Genomic DNA, 25,851 nt, shown 5'->3' with positions numbered 1-25,851 from the left:
GAAAAATAGGAGAGAACAAAATTTCCTCCTTTATCTTTTCAAAGACACATATTTCAGATTACTGATGTGGGATTGTTTTTTTCCTGGAGATCACTAAGGAATAGCTGAGAAGAAAAACTCTGCAGTGACAATCAACAAGTGACAATCAGAGACTTTTACACTTGTTTTCTTCTGATCACTGGGCCAAGGACTATTGATAAAGCAACTAACTTCTGAGTCAAAGAAAAAAATAAAAAACCAAACCCCAACAAAGAAAAAACAACAGAAGAAAACCAATGCTTATAACAGTATACCAAGAACTATGCAATTCTTTTCCTACTTTGAATAATATTTAATGCACATAAATGATTTTCTCTTTCCACACACTGATAGGGTAACATCACACTGGATGACAGAACCTGCGTCAAGATTACATGGGCCAACTACACCTGTGAACAATAAAATCCCGGTTACCAACTGGGTCATTCCTCCTAGCAGGCCAGCTGCTTAGGGGAAGCAGACCAGTACAGAAACATAGATACACACCGCAACAGAAAATTTTACTACTGGGAATCCCAGTCCCAAGGTTTGTTCTTATGGAAACATGACAAAAAAAATTAATGAAGGCTGCTCATACCACTGATACTTCAGGAATGTGTGGTTGACAGAGGAGAGCAGTGCTATAACAGAGCAGCAGCAGAAGCTATATCACAATTGAAATTAAACATTTCTTTTGTTACATATTAGAGATCAATGTTGTAGATCAACGATTTTCGTCAAAAATCTTGAAATGAGGTAGTAAGTTCAGTTATAAAAAAGAATGATGTTTCTGCTGAACAGGTAAGATATGCCTTATCAAAGCAAGGCATAAAGTACTATCATTTTACTCCTTACTTACCCATTTTCAAACTGGTGCACTGAATGCCCCAAACTGAAAATGAGACATTAAAAAGAGCTCAGTACAGCAAAGGTTATCACATTTTCTTAATGCTTTCTTGTCCAATAGCAATTTGGGTTTGCTACTTTTAAGGCAGACCAGGTAAGAAGACCTTTTGCTATTCAAGGTCAGACCAGGTAAGAAAATTTGATGTTAAAAGTTCCAAGCTATCTTCTTGAGTTATTCCTCCCTGCCAAAGAGTATTCAAGAATGTTTATTGATTTAACAGATTTTCCTTTCAAAATAGAACTTCCAGAGCACCTTTTTAAAGTAATGAAGTCACAAAATTGTAGGTATAGGACCATTACACAAATACACATAACACATAATCCTAACATATCTTAATCAGTATTATTAAAACTTCAAAGTTTCGAAACATCTGGTGATATCCTGAATGTCCCAGCTTGTGAAAAAAGAAAATAGTATTTCAAAGCCTGACTCATGGAAGCCTGATACCTATTCTAAAGATACTTCAGTGAATCAGTGTCTTTAGAAGGTTGCACTGGTCTTGCATCAGGCACTCTGCAGCATTTCCAGGATCATACCCAAATTCTTGGCCTGCATTATTTCTGATGAAGGCAGAGTCAGTAATCTCTCCGCTTACAGTGTCTAAATTAGGTTACTATAAATCACGGATTTATGACAAATGAGATAAACATTCCCAAAATACCCTTTGGCAAAATGCATTTGGACAGCAATTTTGCCAGATTTTTATTTGTATGCAAAATTGTCAGTCTATAGTGTACAGAGACATCATTTAGGCTCTGTCATAGTACACAAAAATGCTTTGATGTGTAGCTCTTTCCAGTCGTATAGGTTATACATATCAGTGACGCTCCAACTTCTTTTTATTTGGGCTCATGAACTTCCTTCCATACAGGGAACTTTTTAAAAATCATTCTAGAGCTTTTCTTTCTGTCACCTACAAGGTAGGCAACAGAATTCTGTAATCCCTTGCTTCAAATTGTGTTTGCCCAATTTTAATGCCAGTATTAAAGGAATGACTTTTTACAGGCTAAGATTACAAGCTTGGATTTATTTGTACACAAAGAATTTATCTGATACATCAAAACATGGCAAAATAAAATTTAAAACCCTCAGTTTCTGAAGCTGGATTTAATATGTCCTATTGCTTTATTACAAGGAGACCACAACTCCCAGTGGTGCAATGCTACCAGTCAGAACAATCTAATAAGGATGACATCCAAATTGGCTGGGACTACATGAACCACCACTGCAAAACTGTTTTCAGTTTCACATGCTAAAACTTGCAAGATTTTATAAACCAAGTAAAATTGATTTACAGACAAACAAAAAGCAAATTATTAACAGCATAATTCATTTTTATTTTTCTAATGCAGAGCAGAAAAGAGCAAGTGATGCTAATTTGAGAAAACGATTTCATGGTGTCAGAAGTCTGATTTCTATTAAAAATGCACAAATTATGCCATGCAGTGCTTCCAAATTCACAGAAAAAGTATTATAAAAGTGAAGTCCTGCTGTGTCAAATATGCCACATAATTTTTGTTCTGATAACAGCTATTTAGGTTAGGGCGTGACTTTTCTCTGATATAGCTGTGCTAGTACAACCCCTAGTGTGGACACAGTTTACTGCCATGAAGGCATTATACTTGTATAACTTACAAAGCTTGCTCCTAAGAAGGAAAAGTATTAAGTAAGTCACTGTTATTTCAGCACAGCTATATCCACAATGGGAGGGCTGAGAGACAAAAAGAGAGGGCAGTAGGTTATGCTACTTTGCAACATACTGGGCCAGATGAACAGATGCAGTTTTTGTGTAGAGAAACTGTTTGGTATATGTCTCTCTCCCCATACTTCATAATCCTAATGTTAATCAGGATCATGATGGATGATATTACAAAACACTTATTCAATTTAAATGATAACATTGCTTACTGCTTCTTAAGTTTTAAGAAATATTCATGTCAAATATTATTAATAGGCAATCATACAAAGGTGCCAATATTTGTTATTAGTCCTCAGTAATAAAGATAGGAAAAGAGACACTAAAATAAAAGAGATTCAAACCAAAGATATATACTCCCTTTAATTTTCCTAACTGATACAAATCCAGTTTTGAAGAACTTTACAAATACCAGTGTACAACAAATCCACATCTGTATTTACTGATGTATCTGATGATCCTGAATTGTACATATGGGGATTTCTGCCTATTCTGACACACCTGAATAACTCTACATATAGTGACTTTAAAAAAGGATTAAACTAAAATACATCTTTTAAAAACACAATTAAAAATACAACTATGCCTCAAGAAACAGTGAACTCACTTTCAGTATATATCAAAAGACAATATGAAATAGAATTCTTTGCTTTTACAAAAGAAAAATGCACCATCTAATATAGAGTTAACATAGAATTAATATGAAAATACTCATATGTTACTGTCTCTCTATTAAAAAAAAAAAAGTATTTATTACGAACAGATGGTGGCAAAGGAAGGTATCAACTCTGTCTCTTAGCCAAAAGGTCAGGTCATGGCTGAGGGACCAAAGAACAACTACTGTTTGCTATTAAGTGCCACGTAAGATGAAGCATTTTAGGATTTTCTTTAAATACAAACGTATATGCAATTAAACTGTTTTCATTTAATTTAAATTAAATAATTTTCAATGACTTACTAACATTTGTGAAAATTTGCTTTAAAAAAAAAACTAACAAAAGCACCCCAAAAAAAAAAAAACCAACAAAACCAATCAACCAACCTAACCAAAAAAACACCAAACAACCAACTACACAAAAACTCCCCCAAACAACCCCAAAAACCAGCCAAACCAAACCACGCAAAAAACAAAGCCCGAAAACGTACATACACTCTTGCTGCCTTTCACCATGTTAAATAATATGAGAACTTATACAGAACTTTCTAGAGCCACAGGTACAAAACAGCTGCTAGGTGCTGAGCCTGAGAATTTCAGAATGGTTTGTTTTCCTTTTTTTTTTGAGGAACCAACAATCATATTTGAACAATATAATTATTTTCCATAAATACTGAATTACTCTAATAATCTTTGCTTATAGGAACTCCCCCTCCCATCGCTTCAATTCATATCAAATTATAAATCATCACATTTTGGTATATTCATTCCCGCACTGAATAAAATACCAGTATGTCGATACAGGAGGTTAAAATATTTTGTTAAATTTTACAATTTGTTCAAAAGACAATCCTGAAGCAAGTTTGGAGAACAGGATTTAAAATCCAAGATACTTCTTCAAATATCTTATTAAACAGATCTTGTTTTATTTGTATGCCAAGATTATGCCAACTCTTTTATCTGTGATATCTGTCAAGACACAGACGACAAGCCTGTTTTCTGTTTTTCAAAGTGTCCTTGGGCCTAAGGATGCAAGAGTGAAAAAAAAAGCTAACCCTGAAAACAAAATGCTTTAAGGCCACTGTTTTTCTGTGCTGTATGATTTTTCCATACATACTGAAGAGTTATTTTATTAAATAAGCTTCTCTTTTGGATTTTTTGCTTCTGTTTGTAATTTGAATTAATATTGCTTCCAGCTTAAGATCGTACTTTATTAAATTAAAAACTTACTGTCCTACAAGAAGATTTCGGGGAACTGGTAAATGAAAACATAATTTTAGAAATACTGCATTTTTCCCTACATATATTCTTACAAAAGAATGGATTTGTTCACTTATTTACAAGAAAAAAGAATTATTTAAAACCTGTTGGATAGGCTGCTCTAATAATAAAATGCATATTAAAAAGAAGTACCCTGATGTGCATCTTATACATCTGTGTATTCAGAAAACATCCACTCATGTGGAAATCACAACTTATGACGGAATAACTGGAAGTTTGAATACCTAGAGAAAAACAGGTAGAACCTCAATAAAAAGGGCACTTCAAAAGCTGCAGATTACACCTGTTCAAGCTCTTTGCCAAGTATGTTGCAGTTTACTCTAATAATCTTTCTTACTGCATGGGATGCTTTCTCACAGACTACCTTTAAGGCATGTACTGGTTTTTGAATTATAATAAACCACAGTTTTAGATAATCAACAATTAATGCCTAGTGGAATTTTAATATAGTAATTTTTTTATAGAAGGTTATTTTTGTTTTGCTTTAAACTTTCTATGAATCCCAGCATTCATTAATCTCAAATCTTTAAAGAAACTGGAAGATAAATGATTTTCATTGTTGGTATTGTTAGGTTATACTTAAGTCTTTAATGTTTTGTCAGGCTGCATGTACAGGTAATTATGTGTGGATTTACTTGTGAGAAAAAGGGTATAAGCATATGTATACAGTACATACAATTTAAGTACACTGTATGAATACATATGACAGAGTAATTCTACATGAAAGCATGGGATGAGTATTATGTAAAACTGAACATACTAGGGCTGACAACAAGAATAAGATAACCAAGAGGTATTGATTTAATGGTAATAGCTGGCTTGTTGCCACTAATTTAGAAACCATTTAACAGTAATAAATGACCACTATTAGAAAAACGAATCATTCCAGCTTCTGAAATAACCCTACTTAGGCTTCTAATAACTGCAAAGTTATAGCAGTATTATCTCTTACCTGGTCCTTAATTTCAAGCTCCCTTATAGTTTTTGTTCTGTACTCTCTGAGCTCCTTTTCTGCCTCATCCTTCTTCATTTTGGTTTGATTCAACTGATAGCGCATTTCTCCACACACCTGTTAGATTATACAGACAACATGATCTGTAGCTTGAAGAATCAGTAGCTCAGGATTTGCAATTAGATCTTTTGGTGCCCTCTACAGGTCATTTAAATGCAACATATTTTAATTTACAGATATTTTAAGACTACATATGGTAAATGTTTTTACATCAAAAGGTGGATCAGAATGCTCTATATGGTCATTAAGTTTGAAATATTCAGTGCCTTCTAGATTCAATTATATTTGGATCAAGATTTTTCCAAGTATAAATATTTATGCTGTAAATGTATGTGCTACTAAAATAACAAACTACAGTTACTGGGTTTATATTCTTCTCCCAGTCTCTATAAAATCCCAAGAAAAAAAAATCAACACTTTCAAAACCTAAAAGTTTCAAAACCTAGATCTATCACACTCCTGTATAAGGACATAATTTCTTGTCTTGCCACTTCACCACTGTTAAGAAAGAAAATGTTTACATGTTGCAATAATTTTCAAAGTTAGATCAGAGCATTATAGACTTACTGAAAACTGAAAACAAATTCTTTGAAAACACAGCTTAATTCAATCATGTGTGTGGGCCAGACAAAAGGGATCAAACCAACATTTAAAGAAACGTAGTTTCACTTCTACAAAGGCAATAATTATTCACTGTGTTTGGGATGTTCGTTATGATACCTTCTCATTCCTTTCCACCTGAAGGCAGCTAAACTTCATAGAGTCTGGGGAGGGTTTAAAGGACAGAAAGAAAAAGGAAAAAGCACTCAACACCAACCCCTCCCACAAAGTTCATGGCTGCTGTACAGGGATGTTATTCTCCCATTTCCCACTCTAAGATTTTGTTAAAGGATTCTATCTGATCTTATCTGTTGGGAATGGAGAAGGATGGTGGATAAGCTGTTCCCTTTTTGTCCTTATCCTGTGCAATCGCCTCCAATCTGTGCCTGATCATTTCACCTTAATTAACCAAGCATAAATACATGCACATTCCCTAATAAGAACCCAGATGTGTTTACTTGCAGCTAGTCTTGGAGAACTTCCTTTCCAACTCACTCTGCTTCCCTGCCCCACTTAGATTCTTTCACCAGACCTGCCTCCTAGACATGCACATTTTTAATTTGCTGCTACAATCCTCTGTGTTTTTCAACAATTTCCTCACACAATTAATTTATTTTTGTTTTAGTCTCACATCTCATTTTCACTATTTTTTTCCCTGTTATAAAGAAAATACGGGTAAAAGTAAATATGCATACCACAATCAAATCACCTGAGGAAAAAAGAAAACCAGTTGTCACAACTTTAAGAAACAGTATCACTTACAAATTCAAAGGATAGCTTGTGAATTCAGCCGTATTGTAAATAACACAAGGTAGCAAATACTCTGAAGATTGGCAAAGTTCTGAAGCAGGATTCTTTTTTTTTTTAATACTGAAATACCATTTGCAACTAAAAAAACCCTAAGATGCAACTGCATAGATTGCCAATCCTGTCTTTCTACCTCCTCCTCCCTTTGTATGAAGGATGTAAAGAGGAGCAATATGTCACTTCATCTAAAGAAATAAAAAAATACAGCTATCCTTGCCTTTGGCTCCCCCATACATTGCACAAAGTGAATAACGCAGAAGAATCAGCAGATGGTGCTGTCCTAATAATGGATTTCTTAGTTTCCTTGTAGTTCAGAATGAAGGAAAGAGATTCACTCCAAACTTTCTTCCCCTGACTTCTAGTGCATGCAGAAAAAAGTATTTCAGATAAAACTCGAAAGGAAAAATGTTACTATTTGCTGTTTGCAATAATGGCAAACTGAGCTTGGAAATAAGAGTCATATTCACAAGCAGACACAGTTGTTGCTTACATGGCCAATGAAAAAGGTCAGGGCAATGCCCATAGTCCCAACAGCTCAATGGTCAGAACATTCCTCCAAGGTGTTTGAGTCTTCTCAATTCAGTACACAAATGCAGTTTTCTAATCTCTCGGGACAATGCAATAAAAACACAGCATAGCTACTGCAAGGTGGCCACCTATTCAACTTTGTATTGATTAATAATAAATGATAAGGGGACTGGAACCACAGTGTCACTCTCCTAAGAGATAGCTTCAAATCAATAGGCTATAAAATTGTTCATTCCAGACCAATGGATATTTATACCTAATACCTTTCTTACCCTCTTCACCCCTGTAAGTGGTGCAAGTAACCTGTGAACCCACTCTGAAAATCAGAAGTGTGTTTCAGAAAGGGTAAATTGAACCACTTCGACAGTCTTAAAATGCTCCCTCATTTGTTTTTCACCTGAAGTTGAATTAAATTTTCTAATAAGTTTGGGTGACTTCTTGCTGTACATTTTCTGCAATACTTTCAGCTATTTCTACCAGGAAGAATAGCAGAGGAAGACAGGAACTGTTGAAAACACCTCCAGAAGTCTCTAGAGCCCTAAAAAATTAATTGCTCCCCAAAACCTCTCAATTATGATGTGGGAGACAGGACTACTTGCCCAGGATTATTGGTAAGGTCTATACATTTCAAGAGGCTGTAACAAATTTGAATTCTCAGATTAAATTTCTCAGAAATTTAGCAGCCCCTCATCTCCACAAAGTTGAAGCTATTTCTATCACAAGTGAATGATGAAACTAAGCTAATAAAACTAATCATTTTAACAATGTGTCATCTCCCAGCATAAATTTTGGATGGCAATTGTTTTTCTTTCTCATGTTGTGACATTGAATGAAGCACCCAGAAGTGATGCACATATATAGATGGTTGTTAAGCTATAATTCTTACTAAGATCTCTTTTTAAAAGGCATACCATCAGTATTAACGAATAAAGCAGTATAATACATACAAATTCTACCGGAGAGTATTTGAAAAACAATGATTTGTTTAAGCACTGCATGTGTCGGAGGTATCAGTTATGGGACAGTGTTGGCTAATATATTGTCTCATTCCCACCAAATGTAATTTTTAATGAAACACTGGATTACAGTTTTAAACAGTGGTCTGCAAAGTAGAAAGGTCGGCTTTTGCATCACAAGGGGACTTGGCAGATGGAAAAAGTTATCTTTTTGAAAAAGTTATCATTTTACTTGTAAGACTGTGTCCCTGTGATATTGAAATGAAGTTTATATTTATCGCATGTTCTTTACCAATAGGGAGGAAAATGCAGAAAGAAAAAAATTCTCATCTTTCAGATCACAACGATAAGGAAAATGAAGCTCAATAACAATTTATAAATACACCTACCTTATTCATCTCTGTTTCATGAGATGCAAGCTGATGTTGTGATTCTTCTAACTGGTTAGCTATGGAGTTCTTTTCCCTTGTAATTCTCTCTGCTTTAGCCTCCAACATGGCCACATTCTCAGACATGGCTGTCACCTGCAAAAAGCCCAAGAACATTGTAATGATGCAACTTCACCAACCACAGATCTAAATCTTGGGAGACTTTCTACTTAAAGGCAACTGCACATAGCCAAAACACATAGCATTAAAAATATAATAAAATGTTAAATATTTACATTAAAAATATGAAATATAATTTTAAAATGTAACAGAATAGAGCTAAATGATTTTAACATCATTTATTTTGAATTAATTATTTTGAATTAATTTATCACACAGTAGTTTATTTTAAACTTTTCATCAACAGGACTAGTCTCCAAGACTTGCTAGTACAGACAAAGCATCAGAAGCAGCTAGTTGTGTTAGTCTTGCAGATGTAAAAGTACTATTTAACACCTTCTTACCCACCCTTATGAAGATGGATTTAAACTGAATCATGCGCCCCTGGCTAAAGAAAACTGTCATTGCAATCACAAATGATAATTTAATTTTCAAGTTCAGAAAGCATTTCAGCACTACAGATCAATGCATGACGTACAAAAGCCATAAAAATAGTATGTTAAAAAATCTAAGGTAATTCAGATCAAATTCTGCTGAGTTTTTAAAACAATGTAACAATAAAACAGAGGCAGTGACCCCTCAACAATTTACACCTGAAACTTATTAAGTGGAAATGATAGTGTCTGACAGTTCTAGGTTAATTTACAAGAATTCAAAGACAAACATAGAGGTCTACAGATCCATAACTATCTTTCACTCATTAGACATCCACCTAATTTATGTATCATACCACTTCTCCGCTTCAAACAAACAACTTCATAAAGTAAGCGATAAATATATTGACAGGGAGGTTGAACTGATGCACAATATACCATTTCTATCACCTCATAATCCTGAAATAAAAAAGTACTTAACCATATATAGGCATAAATCATGCATATAAATCATAGTTTTCTACAAATTTATCCCTTATCTTTAGCTTCTACGCATCACGATTGTGTCATTATGTTATTTAATAACTATATAGGATTTAAAAGAAAGACTGCAACTACTCAAAATAAGTATCAGTTCCAGTAAAATACATCTCAGTGGGTGCTGAAAAACAGAGTAATGTGATGACATGAAGTAAATTATTCTACCAAGAAATAGTATGAAATGCTTGCCTATAGGCTGTATTTTGGAGTGCATACTCTGTTCTAAACCAGATCTGTAACTAAACAATAAAGTGCATATAATTCCAATAGATAGCAAGTACTCACACAAGGAATTGCTCAATAATGTCTCACTGCCTCCCATGTAAGGTTATTTTTTATTTCTGTTTCCCTGACAACAGGTTTCTGATGATCACTTACAACAGCTCACATTCTTAAGTATCCCTTAGCCTCTATCACTGTACTCAGTTCCTGTTTTCATACCTGGAACTAGAGCCAAAGGCTTTGACTTCCTGTAGCAGCTCCAAAACATTATTCTACCATCTCATAATACCAGAAACACAACTATATCACCTTGGTTTCCTATTTATTTAAATAGCTTTCTGGCCATTTTACAAACAACAACACTACTAAAGAACCTCCTCTTTTTTAAACACTTAAATAGTTTACCCTGTTGAGTTTGTACTCTCCTGACTTTATAAACTGTATGGCTTATTTCTAAAAAGAGCCATAAAATACGGAAAAAGCCTACACTGAGAAGAGAAATTCACTGTGTTGTTTCCAAACCTCCCCCAAAAAATGGTTGAAGAGGCTGCACATCAAAGAAGCATGAAACCCACTAATTCATGAAGCATTTATCTCTCTACTCTTCTTTCCATTTCTTTCTCCAATTGCCTTAGAGGTGCATCCTGTTAGCATGAGGTTTCCCTCATCATGAGACAGATTCTGCCTCAGAGATTTTATGAACATCAGTAAAAGTGATAAAAGAGAGATTCTAATACATTTCTGCAGGTGGTCAAATTAAGCATATGGTAAGATTACTCTGAAAAACACCGTATTAGAATGCAATTATAACATATATTACATTATACTGTAACATTAATATATATGTATATGTAAGCTCGAAGTAGCACAGAATCCTAAACACAACATGTGCTAACTTCTGAACACTTGACCTGTCAACCTACATAATCTTTGTAAGAAGGTAAGTACAAACCTTGCATCACATATTACTTAACCCTACTTTGACAAAGTGCATTAGAAAATATGCAAACTAAAATAAAATGTACAATATCAACAATTTACTACATATCTAGCTATAAAAAATCCAGTTGTTCAGACCCATAGGATCACTTATCTATCCCTGTTTTAAAGCAATAATAGAAGTGATTTACTGAGGTCTCAAATCTAAAACTGAAACAAAGTGAAAGACAAACAGGAAGTTTGAGGATAGTATACTCATTGTAATACACAAATGAAATAAAACCCAACTCATACCATTGCTGTCAAGTCCTCCTTTTCCTTCTTCATTTCTTCCCGCAGCGTTTCATTTTCATCAGTCATCTTTTTTAGCTGGGCAGCTAATTCCCTTTCAAGATGATCCTTCTGCCGTTCCATCTTACTTTTCAGCTGCTCACACTGGACTAAAGCCTAGAAAAAAACCTTATTTTTAAAGTGGAAGAATCCTAAAATTTTAACATAGTATTTATCTAATGCTTTCAGAGAAATCAGTTTGCTGTTAGAAAGGATGCCTTTTGTTTTTTCACACAGTTAGTATGATGCTTATCCATAACCTACTATGTTAACATCCAGAACTAACAAATTGAAAACAGATGTATATGTTTGCATGTATATGCATTCTGTACTATAATTTAGAAGTCTAATTTATTTTAGGAGCCATGGCAAAGATGGAAGCATTTTCCAAGGTATATTTTCCAAATAAGTAGCTGTTCTTCCAAAACTAAGATGATTATTTGCCTTGCATTTAAAATTTCAGATTTTACATCACTTAAATGAGCCTCCAATGTTTGATTCCTTGCAAACACTGCTGTTACTGCATAACTGAAGGAAAAATAAACAAGCAAAATATGTGCTTCACTTGTTCTCCCCCTAAAGTCAATTAGTAAGTGCAGAAGGCTAAGAAGAAACCTAGAAAAAGTAAGCAAAGATACAAACAATTTTTATTTTAGTTTAATTTAGTTTCAGGTTTGTCAAATAAAAATTAGTTCTGCTGAAAACTCACAGATGTCCTGCATAATTTGAAGTGCTAAAACACAGGTTACAGATGTGTTTTCTATCAAAACAGAAGAAACGTAAGTTTACATGCAAGAAGCAGAGTAGGCACTATCTTCTAAATAAGCTATAAAAAAAAAACCCAAACAACAATCTATGCTGATGCATCCCTGCCAAAGGGATAGGAGTTGGGTGTTATACCACAGTTTAAATCAGAAATGCGCTACTCTGTTAAAACTAAACTGAAGTATTCAAAGTACCCTTAAGGCAGCTTGCTAGTGCACAAGTAAACTAGATTTCATTTAACCATCCCACTGATATTCAGCATATCCTATTTCAAAGAAGCTAAAGTTACCTCCTCCTAGGTATCCTACCTTACTACCCTTTATTTTCAAAATAGTCTTTTTAAACTGCTTATTTTTCTTTTACTCAAAGCCAAATCTCTACATGCAATTTCCTTGGGTTTGGGCTGTTCATGAGGGAAGCAAATTAAACCATAATTTTTAGAGAATGCTCTAACAATCTCCATCAGGTTTATGTCAGTTCTGTGGCATTCTCCTCAGGGTCTCTTTCTTATCCCTCACCAAGGTAGTCTTGTTTTGACTACATAATGAGCAGTACAAAAAGTTATTCTTCTATTTATACTGAAAATACATTCCTGGATTTTCTTTAACTACTGAAGTTACCCTTACCAGTTACCCTTACCAGGTCTCTTCCTTGCTCTACAAATTAGGCAAGAGGCCACAAACTGGGGACAGCCATAAGACAAAAAAAAAAAATGGTGATTTCAAGTGATAAGCACCTGAGGTTAGACTGTCAACAGGGTGATGAAACTGCAGTTACAACATTTGAAAGCCCAACATCTTAACTCCTCACTTTTTCTCACATGGCCTGTCCTATTGGATTCCATGATAATTACAACGAAAGAGACTTAAAAGTAGAATAGGACTTACCAAGAGAAATACCATTATATATATAAAAAAATTTAAACTAATGCAGCCTAAATTAAAGAGTACTTCATGTTCCTTTATTTTATTTATCAGACTACTATTCATTCTTATATACAAACAGCACTGCACATTTCCTTTCTGCAGTGAAGAGAGTGGCCAGTAGAGACCCTACGAAGTTGTTTATGTAGCAGAAATAGTATAAGTACAAAGAGCCATTTTATTAAAGGTTTTACTAACTTGTCCTACTAAGTTTTATTCTTAGGCCACATTTCTAACATGACCTAAACTGAATAAGAGCTTATAGATGTTTTCTTTTTGAATATTAAAATAGATTTCTAACACCAAATGAAAAACGAGGACCATCAGATAACTTCAGTTTATTACACAGAGAAGGAAAGTATTTTGAGCAGTTTTCAATAGCAATTACAATACTGGACAACTGTAGAACCCACCCTAAAAAAGTTAACAAATAAGCAATTTAAAAATTTAACCTCTCAGGAACAGGATGTGACAGGTGAACAGTGGGCTCAGAAGGATTCTTTCTTTCTTCAGTAAAAAACAAGAAGCTGTAATACTCTGAAGTTAAATTTAAAATGCATACAGAATTTCCAAATTTCATTGTCTCCCCCTCTCCTTTTACTTTATAGTTGAAGACCCTACACATACACACAGAGTTTTGCAGCATTAGACAAATAATGACAATTTGATAAATAAAACAATTATATAAATCTTGCCCACTATTAAAAACAACAGCATTTCATTTAAAACAAACAAACAAATCCAAACAAAAAAACCTCTCTCAATTCCACAGTAATTCACTAATAATACAGTAGATGTCACTAAATATCAAGGAAATAATTTAGGTCAAGATTAGCTGATCATATAAAGTAATTATGACTAACACAAGCATCAAATCAAAACTGGCTTTATCATTATTATTTACATAGCACCAAAAGTTTCCTGCAGGTAGCATTAGACAGGAATTCTCATCTTCAAAGAGTTCTACCAGCTAATCAGTTCTTGCACTGCACTCATTGATGCAGAAGAGTTGTTCATAAGCATTAAGTATTCTTTCCTGAGTAGCTCAGAAATGTGATATGTGAATTATCTCCTTACATGACATGAATGCCTTTGAAAATTCTACCATTCAATTTCTATCACCTAGTAGTGAAAATAGGTCAGAATTTAAATGATGGCCTGAGAATGCAACACAGCCTTGATGAAAATTAAAAAACTTCAGAGTTCATGATACTGCTCAGAAACAGTCACACCATGCAATCCTTTTGAATCTAATACATCATACCAACATGTGAGAAAGGTCTTATGCGTGTATTTGCTCATTAGCATGAAAATTAATTAACATTTGTGGTAGATCTAAGTACTGAAAAGCTCTAATTTCTTGATGAATTTACCTTTGTTTTTACTAAATTAGCCTCTTCTGCCAGTTGCACAGCGTATTTAACTTGCTCACAAGCATTAGATTCTCTTTGCTGCATCTCTTTCATGTTTTGTTTCAATGAAAGAAATGCATCCATCAAGTCATCTCTTTCTCTGCATATAAAGAAAAAACAGATATTTCTTCTATATCTTTTCTCAAAAGAAAAAAATGAATGGGTATATCAAATATAAAATGTTAACAGGTAAAAAACGTAAGAGTGGTAAAGGGACATGGATTAAAAGTGAAAGACAGCGTACTACTAACTAGGCAGTATCAAAAATTTCTTTGGCTTGATGATCAGTCCTTCATTTAAAGAGGGTGAGCTATTAGTAAAACTGCCAGTAATGACAGTGGAGCTCAAGTCATACATTTAAGCTGAGCAACATTGCATTTGCATTACAAAATGGAGATCCATGCTAAAAGCAAACAAACACCAAAGGCAAACAAACATCAAAAGCAAACAAACACCAAAAGCACAGGCATGTTTCTGAAGAAATAGATAGGAGCAATATGATATTATTTAATTACTCATTAAATGTCAAGTAGGGAGAAAAAAATAAAAGGAAGGGTTAGGTTCAAAAAGTAATTCAGATCACTAAGCATATCAAATGAAAACCAAAAAATAGCCCTTTGCTGCAAACTCGAAGTAAACCAAGCAATAGGACCTCTGGATTCTACACCCCCTCTGAACCTTTGTTCACTAAGACATTTAGATCTACAGCAAATGGTGAAGCACAGCCAGTAAAACTTAATAATTAACTTCACCTTCCCATTAATTTAAAAGCTTTCAACATATGAAAATAAGAGTATAATTGTCTGTGGTTTAGGTGCAACTAGAGATTCTGTCTGCAAGCTGTTGTGTTGTTTTTTTTCTTCATGTTGTATAGAATAACAACACAGTTGTATTTGCTAGAGAACTGCCACATTTTGAAATTTCATTTCAATATTTTAACAAAATTCTTCAGAAAATCCCTACTGAAACCTTTTTTGTTAATAAACTGCATCACAAAAAGATGTAGCTTTCAGTGAAATAACAGTTTAAGCTAGATAAATAGGTCAACTCAAATACTTTATTTCAAACTGCACTATAATACAAGATGACAAAAATGTACTGATATGTGTTCATATTTTCCAGGGTCTATGACAAATAATTACTTTTCTTACAAAAGGAGATTTTGGAACATAACTTTACAGCAACAGGGAGCTTTCCCAGAAAAATCTTGGACCTGACAACAGAAACACACGTAAATCCTGGCAACAGCCATCTAATGCTTACAGATAATATCCATCTGACAGACAGTATGTACTATGTCCCTTGAGTCTTTTTGCTTCTAACTGACCCATCACCTCATCTCCAGCAAGCTCATTCTAAAGCTTCAGAAATCCTAAGAAGCTTCAGATAGCTCATAGTAAACAGATGTCTGTTTAAGAAATTCTGAGGAAGCTGCAGCATCTTATTATTACTAGCAAGTAGAAATTGAGAGATGTCTTCAAACTATTGACCAGCAGAATTTCTGAAGAAAAAAAAAAGCACATTTTAATGTTGTTGGGATTTCTGAATTTTATATATATATTCAGGCTATACAGCTGCCTTTTTTTTAATAATTTAAATAAAAGCTACAAATAAAATAAGGCTGCAGCAAATAATTTCATTTATTTTCATCCAAAGGAACTTTTTTCCCCTGCTTTATTGTATTTAGGTAGGAACAATGCATCCTGCCCAAACACCTGTTCTACTAAGCAAATTCAAGGGGGGAAAATAAATAAATGTACACTGCTGATGTATCCTAAAAGTTCCCCAAATGTAAGACTAAGAAGAAAACCATTCAATTACAGAAAAATAAAGAACTTTTGCAGGAAATAATCAAAATGCACAGACTTCCATAATATTTGTTAGAACAGAGTGAAACGTTTATGCCTACAAAAATGGGAAACAGACTATCAACAGTCTGATTATCTAGACAGCCCAAGGTATCAGAATTATGATGACTAACAGTTGAAATAAGTACCAAAACTACCAAGGACTGCAAAGTGGTTGGGACGCAGATTCATATTCAGCCACTGTTTTTAGCACTGTAACTTCAACTTGGGAGTCCATTGCTGCACAAGTGCACATCTCTCTATGAATCCAATCAAACATATAGAGAGATAGGTTTTAATGAAAGCAACTGTACTTTCAATTAGTATATACCCCCCTGAACCTACTTTGTTACCCTTTCGATGGTTTGCATGTGAATATTAGAGTAAGTCTCTGCAAGAACTGCTTCGTGTTGTGCACATTTCAGACACAGACCACCAACCCAGTTAGAATTTGGGGCTGAAACAAGTAACTGCTGATGTTTTAGCCTTCCTTCCAAATCTTTGCATGTCTTCTGAGATTCTGAAAGGTCTTTTCTACAGAAAACAAATAAAAAATATTATTTGTGCAACCAAACATTTCTACAAGTTATATTTGTATGTAAAATATAATTACATATGTTACCTATAAAGAACTATAAAAATCCCTGTAATGAACATTATTTTACACATTTCAGTAGGCTAAGGAATACTTTTTAACAGAGAAATAATAGTTCAACTGCCCAATAAAAATTGTTAATAGACAAAATTATATCAATTTTTTCCTTCCCTCTATTATCAGAAAATAGTAAGGTTACACAGAAAGTTATTAGATTAAAATCTTGTAGGCTTACATATTCTCTGAACAGAGTAATAAATTCATTAGCAAGAAACGTTATCAGGTCTGTAAATATTTCAGCAATCTAATATTTATTTTGTTGCTCTTATTAATAATATCACTCCCCATTTCTTCTCTACTCTCAACTTAACTGTAAAGTTACAATCTTAAGTAAAGTAAGAGCCCCTTAGGCTCCCTAGGCAAAATCCAGATGTACCCAACACATTTGCTCTGATCCAGTGACCCATGCAAACTTCAGGTCAACCACATCTCCACAAAACCAAGATAATTTTTTTACTTGTCTCCAAATTTTTTACCAGGTGCTCTGAAGAATTTTCTCCAGAATTTCCAAGCATCTGTTAGACTGGGGAGAGCACAAGTAATAGGAATGCTGACATCAGGGAGTTCCAGACAAACACTCACTGTGCACATATAGACCAATTTGACAAATTTGCAATGAATCCAAAGCTTTTGGTTTGTTATGCAGGCCATCTGGGCAGCATACTCATAGTAAGTCTGACACATTCTGGTTGCATTGGATTTACTGTGCACATGATATATACACTGCATGCATGCTTATTTCCATCTGGGAAATCTTCTGTGCACTTTTTCCAATTTTAGTAGCTGGCCTATTAAATATAATCCACTATAACCTGAACAGAATTTGTTCTGCATATATCATTAGATAGTCATAGTACAACAGACCTATTGTTGGGAAGTCTTGGACAGAAACCAGCAGATCCTACGTAAATTCATGCTTGAAGTTAAAACCAAGGATAGTCCCACTGGAACCAATATAATTTCTCAATTTTAATTAACATTGAAGCAAATAACTTAAGTGCTTTGCAGAACTTACATTTCAAAATATCATACCCCTTAGGAAAAACTGAGGCTGAATAACGTAGTTGTGACAATTTTTAGGCCATTTTAGCCTCCAATATTTATTTGGGCATATATAACAGGTCAAGCCAAGTAGGGTTAAAAAAAACAACCAACAAATCGGATTCTGCAGCAGAAACTTAAAATCCTGCTTCCAAGCTTCAAAACAATGTTTGCCTGCTCAAAAATTATTATGTGGCTTAAATTAGTTCAATGCTTAAGATTTCTAGAACTTGAAATATAAAATACAAGTAGAAGCAAGCTAACTATGGAAGAGTTTACACAAGTTAAAATTTTAACTTTCTCTTTGATAGGTCTACCTTAACAGACATGATGTTTCTACAAAGACAAAAGGTAAAAAGGATAAAGACATTCTATATCAAGTTTTAATTTCTATAAGCACAACAATTCAATTGAATTCATAAATTTTATAAATTGCCAATGCTGCTATATAATAGTAGTACATTCAATTTTGCTATGCTTATATTTGAGTAAACTTCATGTAAAACCAGCTTTCAGGGACAGTATCAGAAAACACAACACACATCCAAGCATTTTCTTGCTTAAATTGCAATTAAGAGTGGTTCATGATGTTATGAATTAATAATTTATTAACAATAATTTTAAAGAAAAAAATTAAATAGTTTACCTTAGAGACTGTATTTGAGCTTCAAGGATATTGACTTTTTCTTGATAAAGATGTTTTAGTTTCTCCTTTAGAAAAGATGGGAGGAAAGAAATGTCTTTTACTTTCTTTATAATACTGTCTTTACAAATCAACTTAGACATTAGTCACATTCATTCTTTTCCCCTGAAGGTATAACCTTTTCAAAGCATTAATGTCAGGGAAATCTAATATTTCACACTTGTAAAAGTCTACAAAATGAACAACCCTCCCATTTTATTTCTATACATCTTGCCAGATCCTTGCACAGTAAATTGCTTCAACTCCAACTGCAGCCCTCTACAATGACTTAGATAAACTGATGATCTTGTCTTGAGTTTGCTCTTACTTTCCCACAATTAACCAGAAGTAAAAGAGAAATCTTGAAGAACTTCCAGTAGACACTATTTATTTATAGTACAGTGAGTTACTCTTATTACCTGGTGAAGAACTAGGTATATAAATCAACCACACCAATGTTAAGTACAGAACCACAGAATCCCAAGGGTTGGAAGGGACCTCGAAAGATCATCTAGTCCAACCCCCCTGCAAGAGCAGGGTAACCTAGAGTACATCACACAGGAACTTGTCCAGACTGGCCTTGAATATCTCCAGCGTAGGAGACTCCACAACCCCCCTTGGGCAACCTGTTCCAGTGCTCTGTCGCTCTTACAGTAAAGAAGTTCTTCCTGATGTTAATGTGGAACCTCCTATGCTCCAGTTTACACCCATTGTCCCTTGTCCTATCACTGGATATCACTGAAAAAAGCCTAGCTCCATCATCCTGACACCCACCCTTTACATATTTGAAAACACTGATGAGGTCACCCTTCAGTCTCCTCCAAGCTAAAGAGACCCAGCTCCCTCAGCCTCTCCTCCTAAGGGAGGTGTTCCATTCCTTTAATCATCTTTGTGGCTCTGTGCTGGACTCTTTCAAGCAATTCCCTGTCCTTCTTGAACTGAGGGGCCCAGAACTGGATGCAATATTCCAGATGCGGCCTCACCAAGGCAGAGTAGAGGAGGAGGAGAACCTCTCTTGTCCTACTAACCACACCCTTTCTAATGTACCCTAGGATGCCATTTGCCTTCTTGGCCACAAGGGCACACTGCTGGCTCATGGTCATCCTCCTGTCCACCAGGACCCCCAGGTCCCTTTCCCCTTCACTCCTTTCCAGCAGGTCAACCCCCAGCCTGTAATGGTACATGGGGTTGTTCTTCCGCACATGCAAGACTCTACACTTACCCTTGTTGAATTTCATCAAGTTTCTCCCTGCCCAACTCTCCAGCCTGTCCAGGTCTTGCTGAATGGCAACACAGCCTCCTGGTGTGTCAGCCACTCCTCCCAATTTAGTGTCATCAGCGCACTTGCTGAGGGTACACTCAGTTCCCTCATCCAGGTCATTGATGAAGATATTAAACAGCACTGATCCCAGCACCGACCCCTGAGGGACTCCACTAGTCACAGACCTCCAGCTAGATTATGTGCCACCACAACTCTCTGCCTTCTTCCTTTTAACCAGTTCTTGATCCACCTCACTACCTGATCGTCAAGCCCACACTTTCTTAGCTTATCTATGAGAATGCTGTGGGAGACAGTATCAAATGCCTTACTGAAATCAAGAAAAACCACATCTACTGCTCTACCATCATCCCTCCACCTAGTCACTTCCTCATAAAAGGCTATAAAAGGTTGGTCAAACATGACTTCCCCTTCATAAAACTCTGTTGGCTGTTCTTAATAACCCCCTCATCCTTGATATGCCTAGAGATGGAGTCAAGAATAAGTCGTTCCATCACCTTTCCAGGGACAGAGGTAAGGCTGACCAGTCTATAATTACCTGGGTCCTCCTTCTTGCCTTTCTTATAGATGGGTGTGACATTTGCCATCTTCCAATCCTCAGGCACCTCTCCCGTTTCCCACGATTTACCAAAGATTATGGAAAGTGGCCTAGCAATGACCTCCGCCAGCTCCCTCAGCACCCGTGGGTGCATTGCATCCGGACCCATTGATTTGTAGATTTCCAGATTGCATAGCTGATCCCTAACCCAATCCTCATCTACCAATGCAAAATACTCCTTTGTCCTGACTCCTTCTGGGGCTACAGGAATCTGGGCCCCCTGGGGAGAGTCTGCAGGAGTAAAGATAGAGGCAAAGAAAGCATTCAGCACTTCTGCCTTCTTTGTATCCTCTGTCTCCAGGGCACCCACCTCGTTCAACAGTGGGCCTATATTGCCCCTTGTGTTAGTTTTATTTGCTATGTATTTGAAGAAGCCCTTTCTATTGTCCTTAATCTGACTAGCAAGATTAATTTCCAAGGAGGCCTTAGCTGTCCTAATTGCCTCCCTACATCCTCTAACAACTGTCCTATATTCCTCCCAAGTGGCCAGCCCCTCTTTCCATAATCCATAGATTCTCCTTTTCCACTTGAGTTTGCCCAGCAGCTCCTTGTTTAACCACGCTGGTCTCCTAGATCCCTTACTTGATTTCCTACTCATTGGGATACTCTGATCCTGAGCTTGGAAGAAGTGGTCCTTGAATGCTGACCAACTATCATGAACCCCTTTACCGCCTAGTACCCTTTCCCATGGGACTTCCCTTAGCAGTTGATTGAACAGGCCAAAGTTGGCCCTTCGGAAATCCAGAACTGTGGCCTTGCTAGATATTCTATTCCTCCCACGCAGGATCCTACGATGATGATAATGAATCAGATGAAGCACTGGAAATTTATGCTTAGGAAAAAAGTCGTAATCAATATGATTCTCTTCCTTTATATATGGCAGATGAAGTAAAAGTGCAATTACTGTAAAAACTAGCTTTGAAACAACTGCAAGTGTTAGGGATCACTGGAGAGGTTTTCAGCTCTAGATGATGCATAAAATGCATAAGACCAACAAAAATACTTTACCAGGAAAAAATCATAAATACGTATCATTATCTTGAAGAATTTAAGTACCCTTTAAATTCCACGGTATACACATGCACATGGATAAAAAACATCAGAAGTTTCAGTTAACAATGATTTTCCCAAAATACAGCAATACTACCACATTAATAAAGAGCAAAAAAAAACTAAAAAAAAAAAAATCAAGAACATCTGCAGCAACAATAAAGCACCAATACGTTTTGCAAAGAAAGTTAATACCAACCAGTTCTACATGCCATTTTTCAATTTCTCCAGCAGCTGATGTAGCAAAAGCCCGATCTCCGTTATGTGCTGGCGATGAGGTGACAGGCTGACGAGTGCTACAGTCATTACCACCTACAGTCCAAGAGTTCTCGACATTTGCCTGAAATAAAATTTTTAATGCTTCAGTTATGTAAGGTGGGTTTTTTTTAAACAAATGTCAGTTATGTATGTACTGAATCTTAGAATTTTCATTACAGTAGAATATAACAACCAATAAACAACTTAATTAGGTTGGCAACCTACAATAGTATTATCCACAGAAATCCATGTTTACACACTTTCATTAAAATTTGACTAAAATTCAGATTGTAGATAACCATTTACATAGCCTTCCTTAAAAAAAAAAAAATTAAAAAAAATCTGCAACACTAAGTAAAGCAACAGAAAAATAAAAACTTACTGAGGTATCTAGAAGAGTCTGTTCTCTCAATTTATGTTCTGCAGTTAAGAATTTCAATTTCTGATGAAGTTCCTCATTTTCAAGTACAACTACTTGTACTCGGTTTTTCATCCCAGACAATTCCTCCTATTGGATACAGAAACTGCATGTAAAAGGCTCCCCGAGACGCTATCAACATCCAAATACATCTTGAGACAGAAAGTCTAGACAAGTATTCTCAACTATTTTATCTCTTTTAGAGAAAAAACAAATACTCAAGACAGATCTCATATTTTTGTAGCTTGAACTTCCATATAATTTCTTTATTAAAACAAACATTTTGTGATAGGCCATAAAAATGTCTTTAGAGACCTTTAAAGAGTACACAGGTACCAAGACACGTAGTAAGGCTGAGTATCTACTGAACTGCATTTGGCTCAGTTTTAGTCATTACAACAAACAATCTAGAGATTAAGTGTAAGCTGTTTTTAAAGCAACTCTTCCTATTTAGGGGACCAGGGGCTTAGATGTTGTCTAATACCTTGCAAAACTTCACTTCTGCTTCTAAATGGTTAATGTACTGTGACTGATCGTTGATTATAGGAACAAGGTCAGAAATGGCTGGCAAGTCTCCAGTTGAAGCTTCTGGGGGTTTCTGAAGGAAATGAAGAATAGCATGTGTTACTTTCCAGTTTTCCATTTACTGCAGTAAAATGTTGCTTGCATACAGAATACCATGTATACTTAATAAAATGTCACCAAGTAACAGATCAAGAAAAATTCTTCAATACAAAGAGTAAATATGTCACCCCGTCAAAATGTACAGCTGCTTGATTATGCACATCCATAAAGCAGGATTAAATGATATCCACAAATCGATTTGTAAATGAAATTTACACTGCTATTTAAGTGCATTTTCCATTTTAGACATGTAAAGGAGTGCTTTCTTCTTTATGAAATGAACATGAATATCCCTTGAATTTTAATGAGTTCTGGATGTGCAAAAGCAACCCCTCTAAAAGTTTATTAACAATTGCTACAGAAACATAACTATACCTGCAATCTTCATACCTCCAAAGAAACACAGGTAAGGTATTACATTTATCAAGGAACTCAATTATTGGCATCTTGAAAGACAAAAAAAACCTTTCTGAAGACCCTATAAACAGATAAAATTTTTGATAGCCTCACAAATAACTAGTTGAAGAAGGTAATGAGGGGAATACTTGTCTATTCAAGACAACTGCATCTCTGCTTTGCTCATTAAGATTTGTACACAGATTAAGCTTTTTACAAAATGTGAAAACCACACTTTCTACTGCTTTACAGCATTTACACCTAAATACAGATAAAGAATGCAAATAAATATTACTAAAATGCCCTTAAAGACATAAATTAAATTGTTTCCTGAAAACTACAGCCTCTCTTTGATCCTACAAGATATGAATATTAGGAAAAAATTCTTCACCAAAAAAGGTGCTCTGGTATTTGTACAGGCTTCCAAGGGAAGTGGTGGAATCACTATTACTGGAAGTGTTAAAAAAACACATATATGAGGCCCTTAGTGACATGCTTTAGTGGTGGACTTTGCTAACATCCCAAATAGTGTGGCCCAACTTGTGCATGTCCAGAATGCCTTAAATTTCAAACTTCTACACCACAGAATCAGAGATACTTCTGGTGACAGTCCTAAATCTGCTGCCCTGTAAACTGTCAAGAAACAATGGGAATCAGCACAGGAACTCCAGCTCTAACAAGTTTCAGGAACCCAGGCTGGGTGCAGTTCAGTTAGCAAAGACTCAGCTTGTAGAACTACAGTTGTTGTATGAAGCGGTCTTGCTGGGCCTTGACCTTAGGTGATGAGGTAGAGAGCAAAAGAAAAATTTCTGCCCAATAATGTAGGTGTAATCAAAGAAAAGACATGCTCATTTGATATCTATTGAAATTTTTATCAATGGACAAGATAAATTTTGTTAAGACAATGTTATTTATACATGTGAAATGTTGTAAAGTTTATTTAACAGTATACTTCCTGTGAAATATTATATTTGGCTATAGACACATGAAGTCATCTACTATTCAGTAGTCATCAAGTACTTCATCATAATTCAAAGCAAAAGGTTAAAGTTATTCATAATCTTTGCTTTCTTTGACCTTTGGGGAATCTGATCTTATACTGGAAACATTTCTGCAGTGTCCAGCAAACCACTAGTCGAGCTTCTATTTTATAAGGGATTGGGGGATTTTTTTGGTGTATGCATACTTTAGTAATTCTGCTTTTTTTCAGCTTTACACTTGGACTGTCTTCAGAACACTTTCACATCCTGGTTAGCAAGAAGATGGAGGACAGCTGAAAAGGAGACTAAGGCCACCACTTCAGAGAATCCCTCTCATTGGAAACTTCAAGAGAAAGAAATGGGACAATGCCCTACCAAAACAGTAAATTCCCATCTTTTCTCAGTTATTTCTCCATCCGCTAATCCACTCCATGAAAGCACTATCACACGTTTCTGAGGAAAAGTATCCTGTTTTCTGAATTTTTCCAGTCTACTAAAATTTCCCAATATAAGTAGAAAACTTTGACAAAGATGGCTTAAAAGATGTCTCCCCTCCAAAGGCTAAATAAAAATTGACAGCAATCCATGTCATGTCAAGATTAACCAATGATGCACCAATTAGAACACTTAGAAAAGCTGAACTTCAAATAAAATTTCTCAATGTCAGAACAGTAGAGCTAGGCTCATTACACAGGTTCAAAGCAACACAGCTGGAATAGAGGCTTTAAACTCTGACAGAGTTTATTGTTTTGCTTAGTATAAACCAAAAGTAGTCAGTGGAGGCCATCAAAAGAACAATGCCTTTGAATTATTTTCCTATAAGGATACTATTATCTAGCAGTTGCTCTGTAACTGAACTGTGCACTGCACATACTTTGGTGCAGTTCTGCTGCAAGAAGGCTAAATCCAAGAAGACCATATAAGGGTGTAAACTAACTTTGACACAGACCCTGCATTTTAGAAGAGAGCTACAAACCTGTTCTCACATGAATATCCCTAATCCTCTAAAGAAAAAGCATAGTTACAACTATGATGATACATATAGAACAGTCAAGGGAAAACAGATGCTGCTTTTACAGAAATTTATACATGTAGTCAAATCCAAATATTTTCAAAACAAAAAAGACGAACTTTTCATGGAAAAATATGAGAAAGCTGAAAACAATGCAGACTATGACCCATACTGTATGGTCAACAAAAGAGGACAAAAGCACAGATCTGGCATTACAGATTCCTTTTTCTTCCAATATGGTCATAAGCATGCCAAGTTCTGGCCATAAACTCAGGAATCTCCTGGGCCTTTTTTTTTTTCTGGATACTAGAAAACTCATAACACATGCCATTCATTTAAAAAACACAAAAGAAACAAGAAGAAACATACACAGAATGACCTCTTCCTCCCTGACAGAGAGACTTCACTTTCCATTCTTTCTTGATGTTCCAGTAGAATTTTAAGTTGATTAACTAGGGAGAGATAAAAAAACATTGTAACAAAAATATTTACTTTTCC

The 25,851-nt window shown here is 35.3% G+C and overlaps 1 protein-coding gene across 4 annotated transcripts in view; it reads right to left on the bottom strand.

Moving 5' to 3' along the window:
• Positions 1-25,851, bottom strand: part of SDCCAG8 (SHH signaling and ciliogenesis regulator SDCCAG8) — a 116,986-nt gene that overhangs the window by 78,821 nt on the left and 12,314 nt on the right. For all 4 annotated transcript variants that reach the window (XM_031046267.2, XM_005146017.3, XM_031046266.2 and 1 more), the window contains 10 exons: positions 25,723-25,805; positions 22,826-22,939; positions 22,306-22,431; positions 21,865-22,005; positions 18,703-18,767; positions 16,706-16,894; positions 14,475-14,613; positions 11,378-11,530; positions 8,850-8,984; positions 5,510-5,626 (listed from right to left, as the gene is read on the bottom strand). In XM_031046267.2, coding sequence (XP_030902127.2) covers positions 5,510-5,626; positions 8,850-8,984; positions 11,378-11,530; positions 14,475-14,613; positions 16,706-16,894; positions 18,703-18,767; positions 21,865-22,005; positions 22,306-22,431; positions 22,826-22,939; positions 25,723-25,805 — 1,262 coding nt within the window. The remainder of the gene's footprint in view (positions 1-5,509; positions 5,627-8,849; positions 8,985-11,377; positions 11,531-14,474; positions 14,614-16,705; positions 16,895-18,702; positions 18,768-21,864; positions 22,006-22,305; positions 22,432-22,825; positions 22,940-25,722; positions 25,806-25,851) is intronic.

The sequence above is a fragment of the Melopsittacus undulatus genome, chromosome 3 (assembly GCF_012275295.1).
Source record: "Melopsittacus undulatus isolate bMelUnd1 chromosome 3, bMelUnd1.mat.Z, whole genome shotgun sequence".
Taxonomy (NCBI): domain Eukaryota; kingdom Metazoa; phylum Chordata; class Aves; order Psittaciformes; family Psittaculidae; genus Melopsittacus; species Melopsittacus undulatus.
The sequence above is the reverse complement of the archived record's forward strand: the minus strand, read 5'-3'. Positions and strand labels throughout refer to the sequence as shown.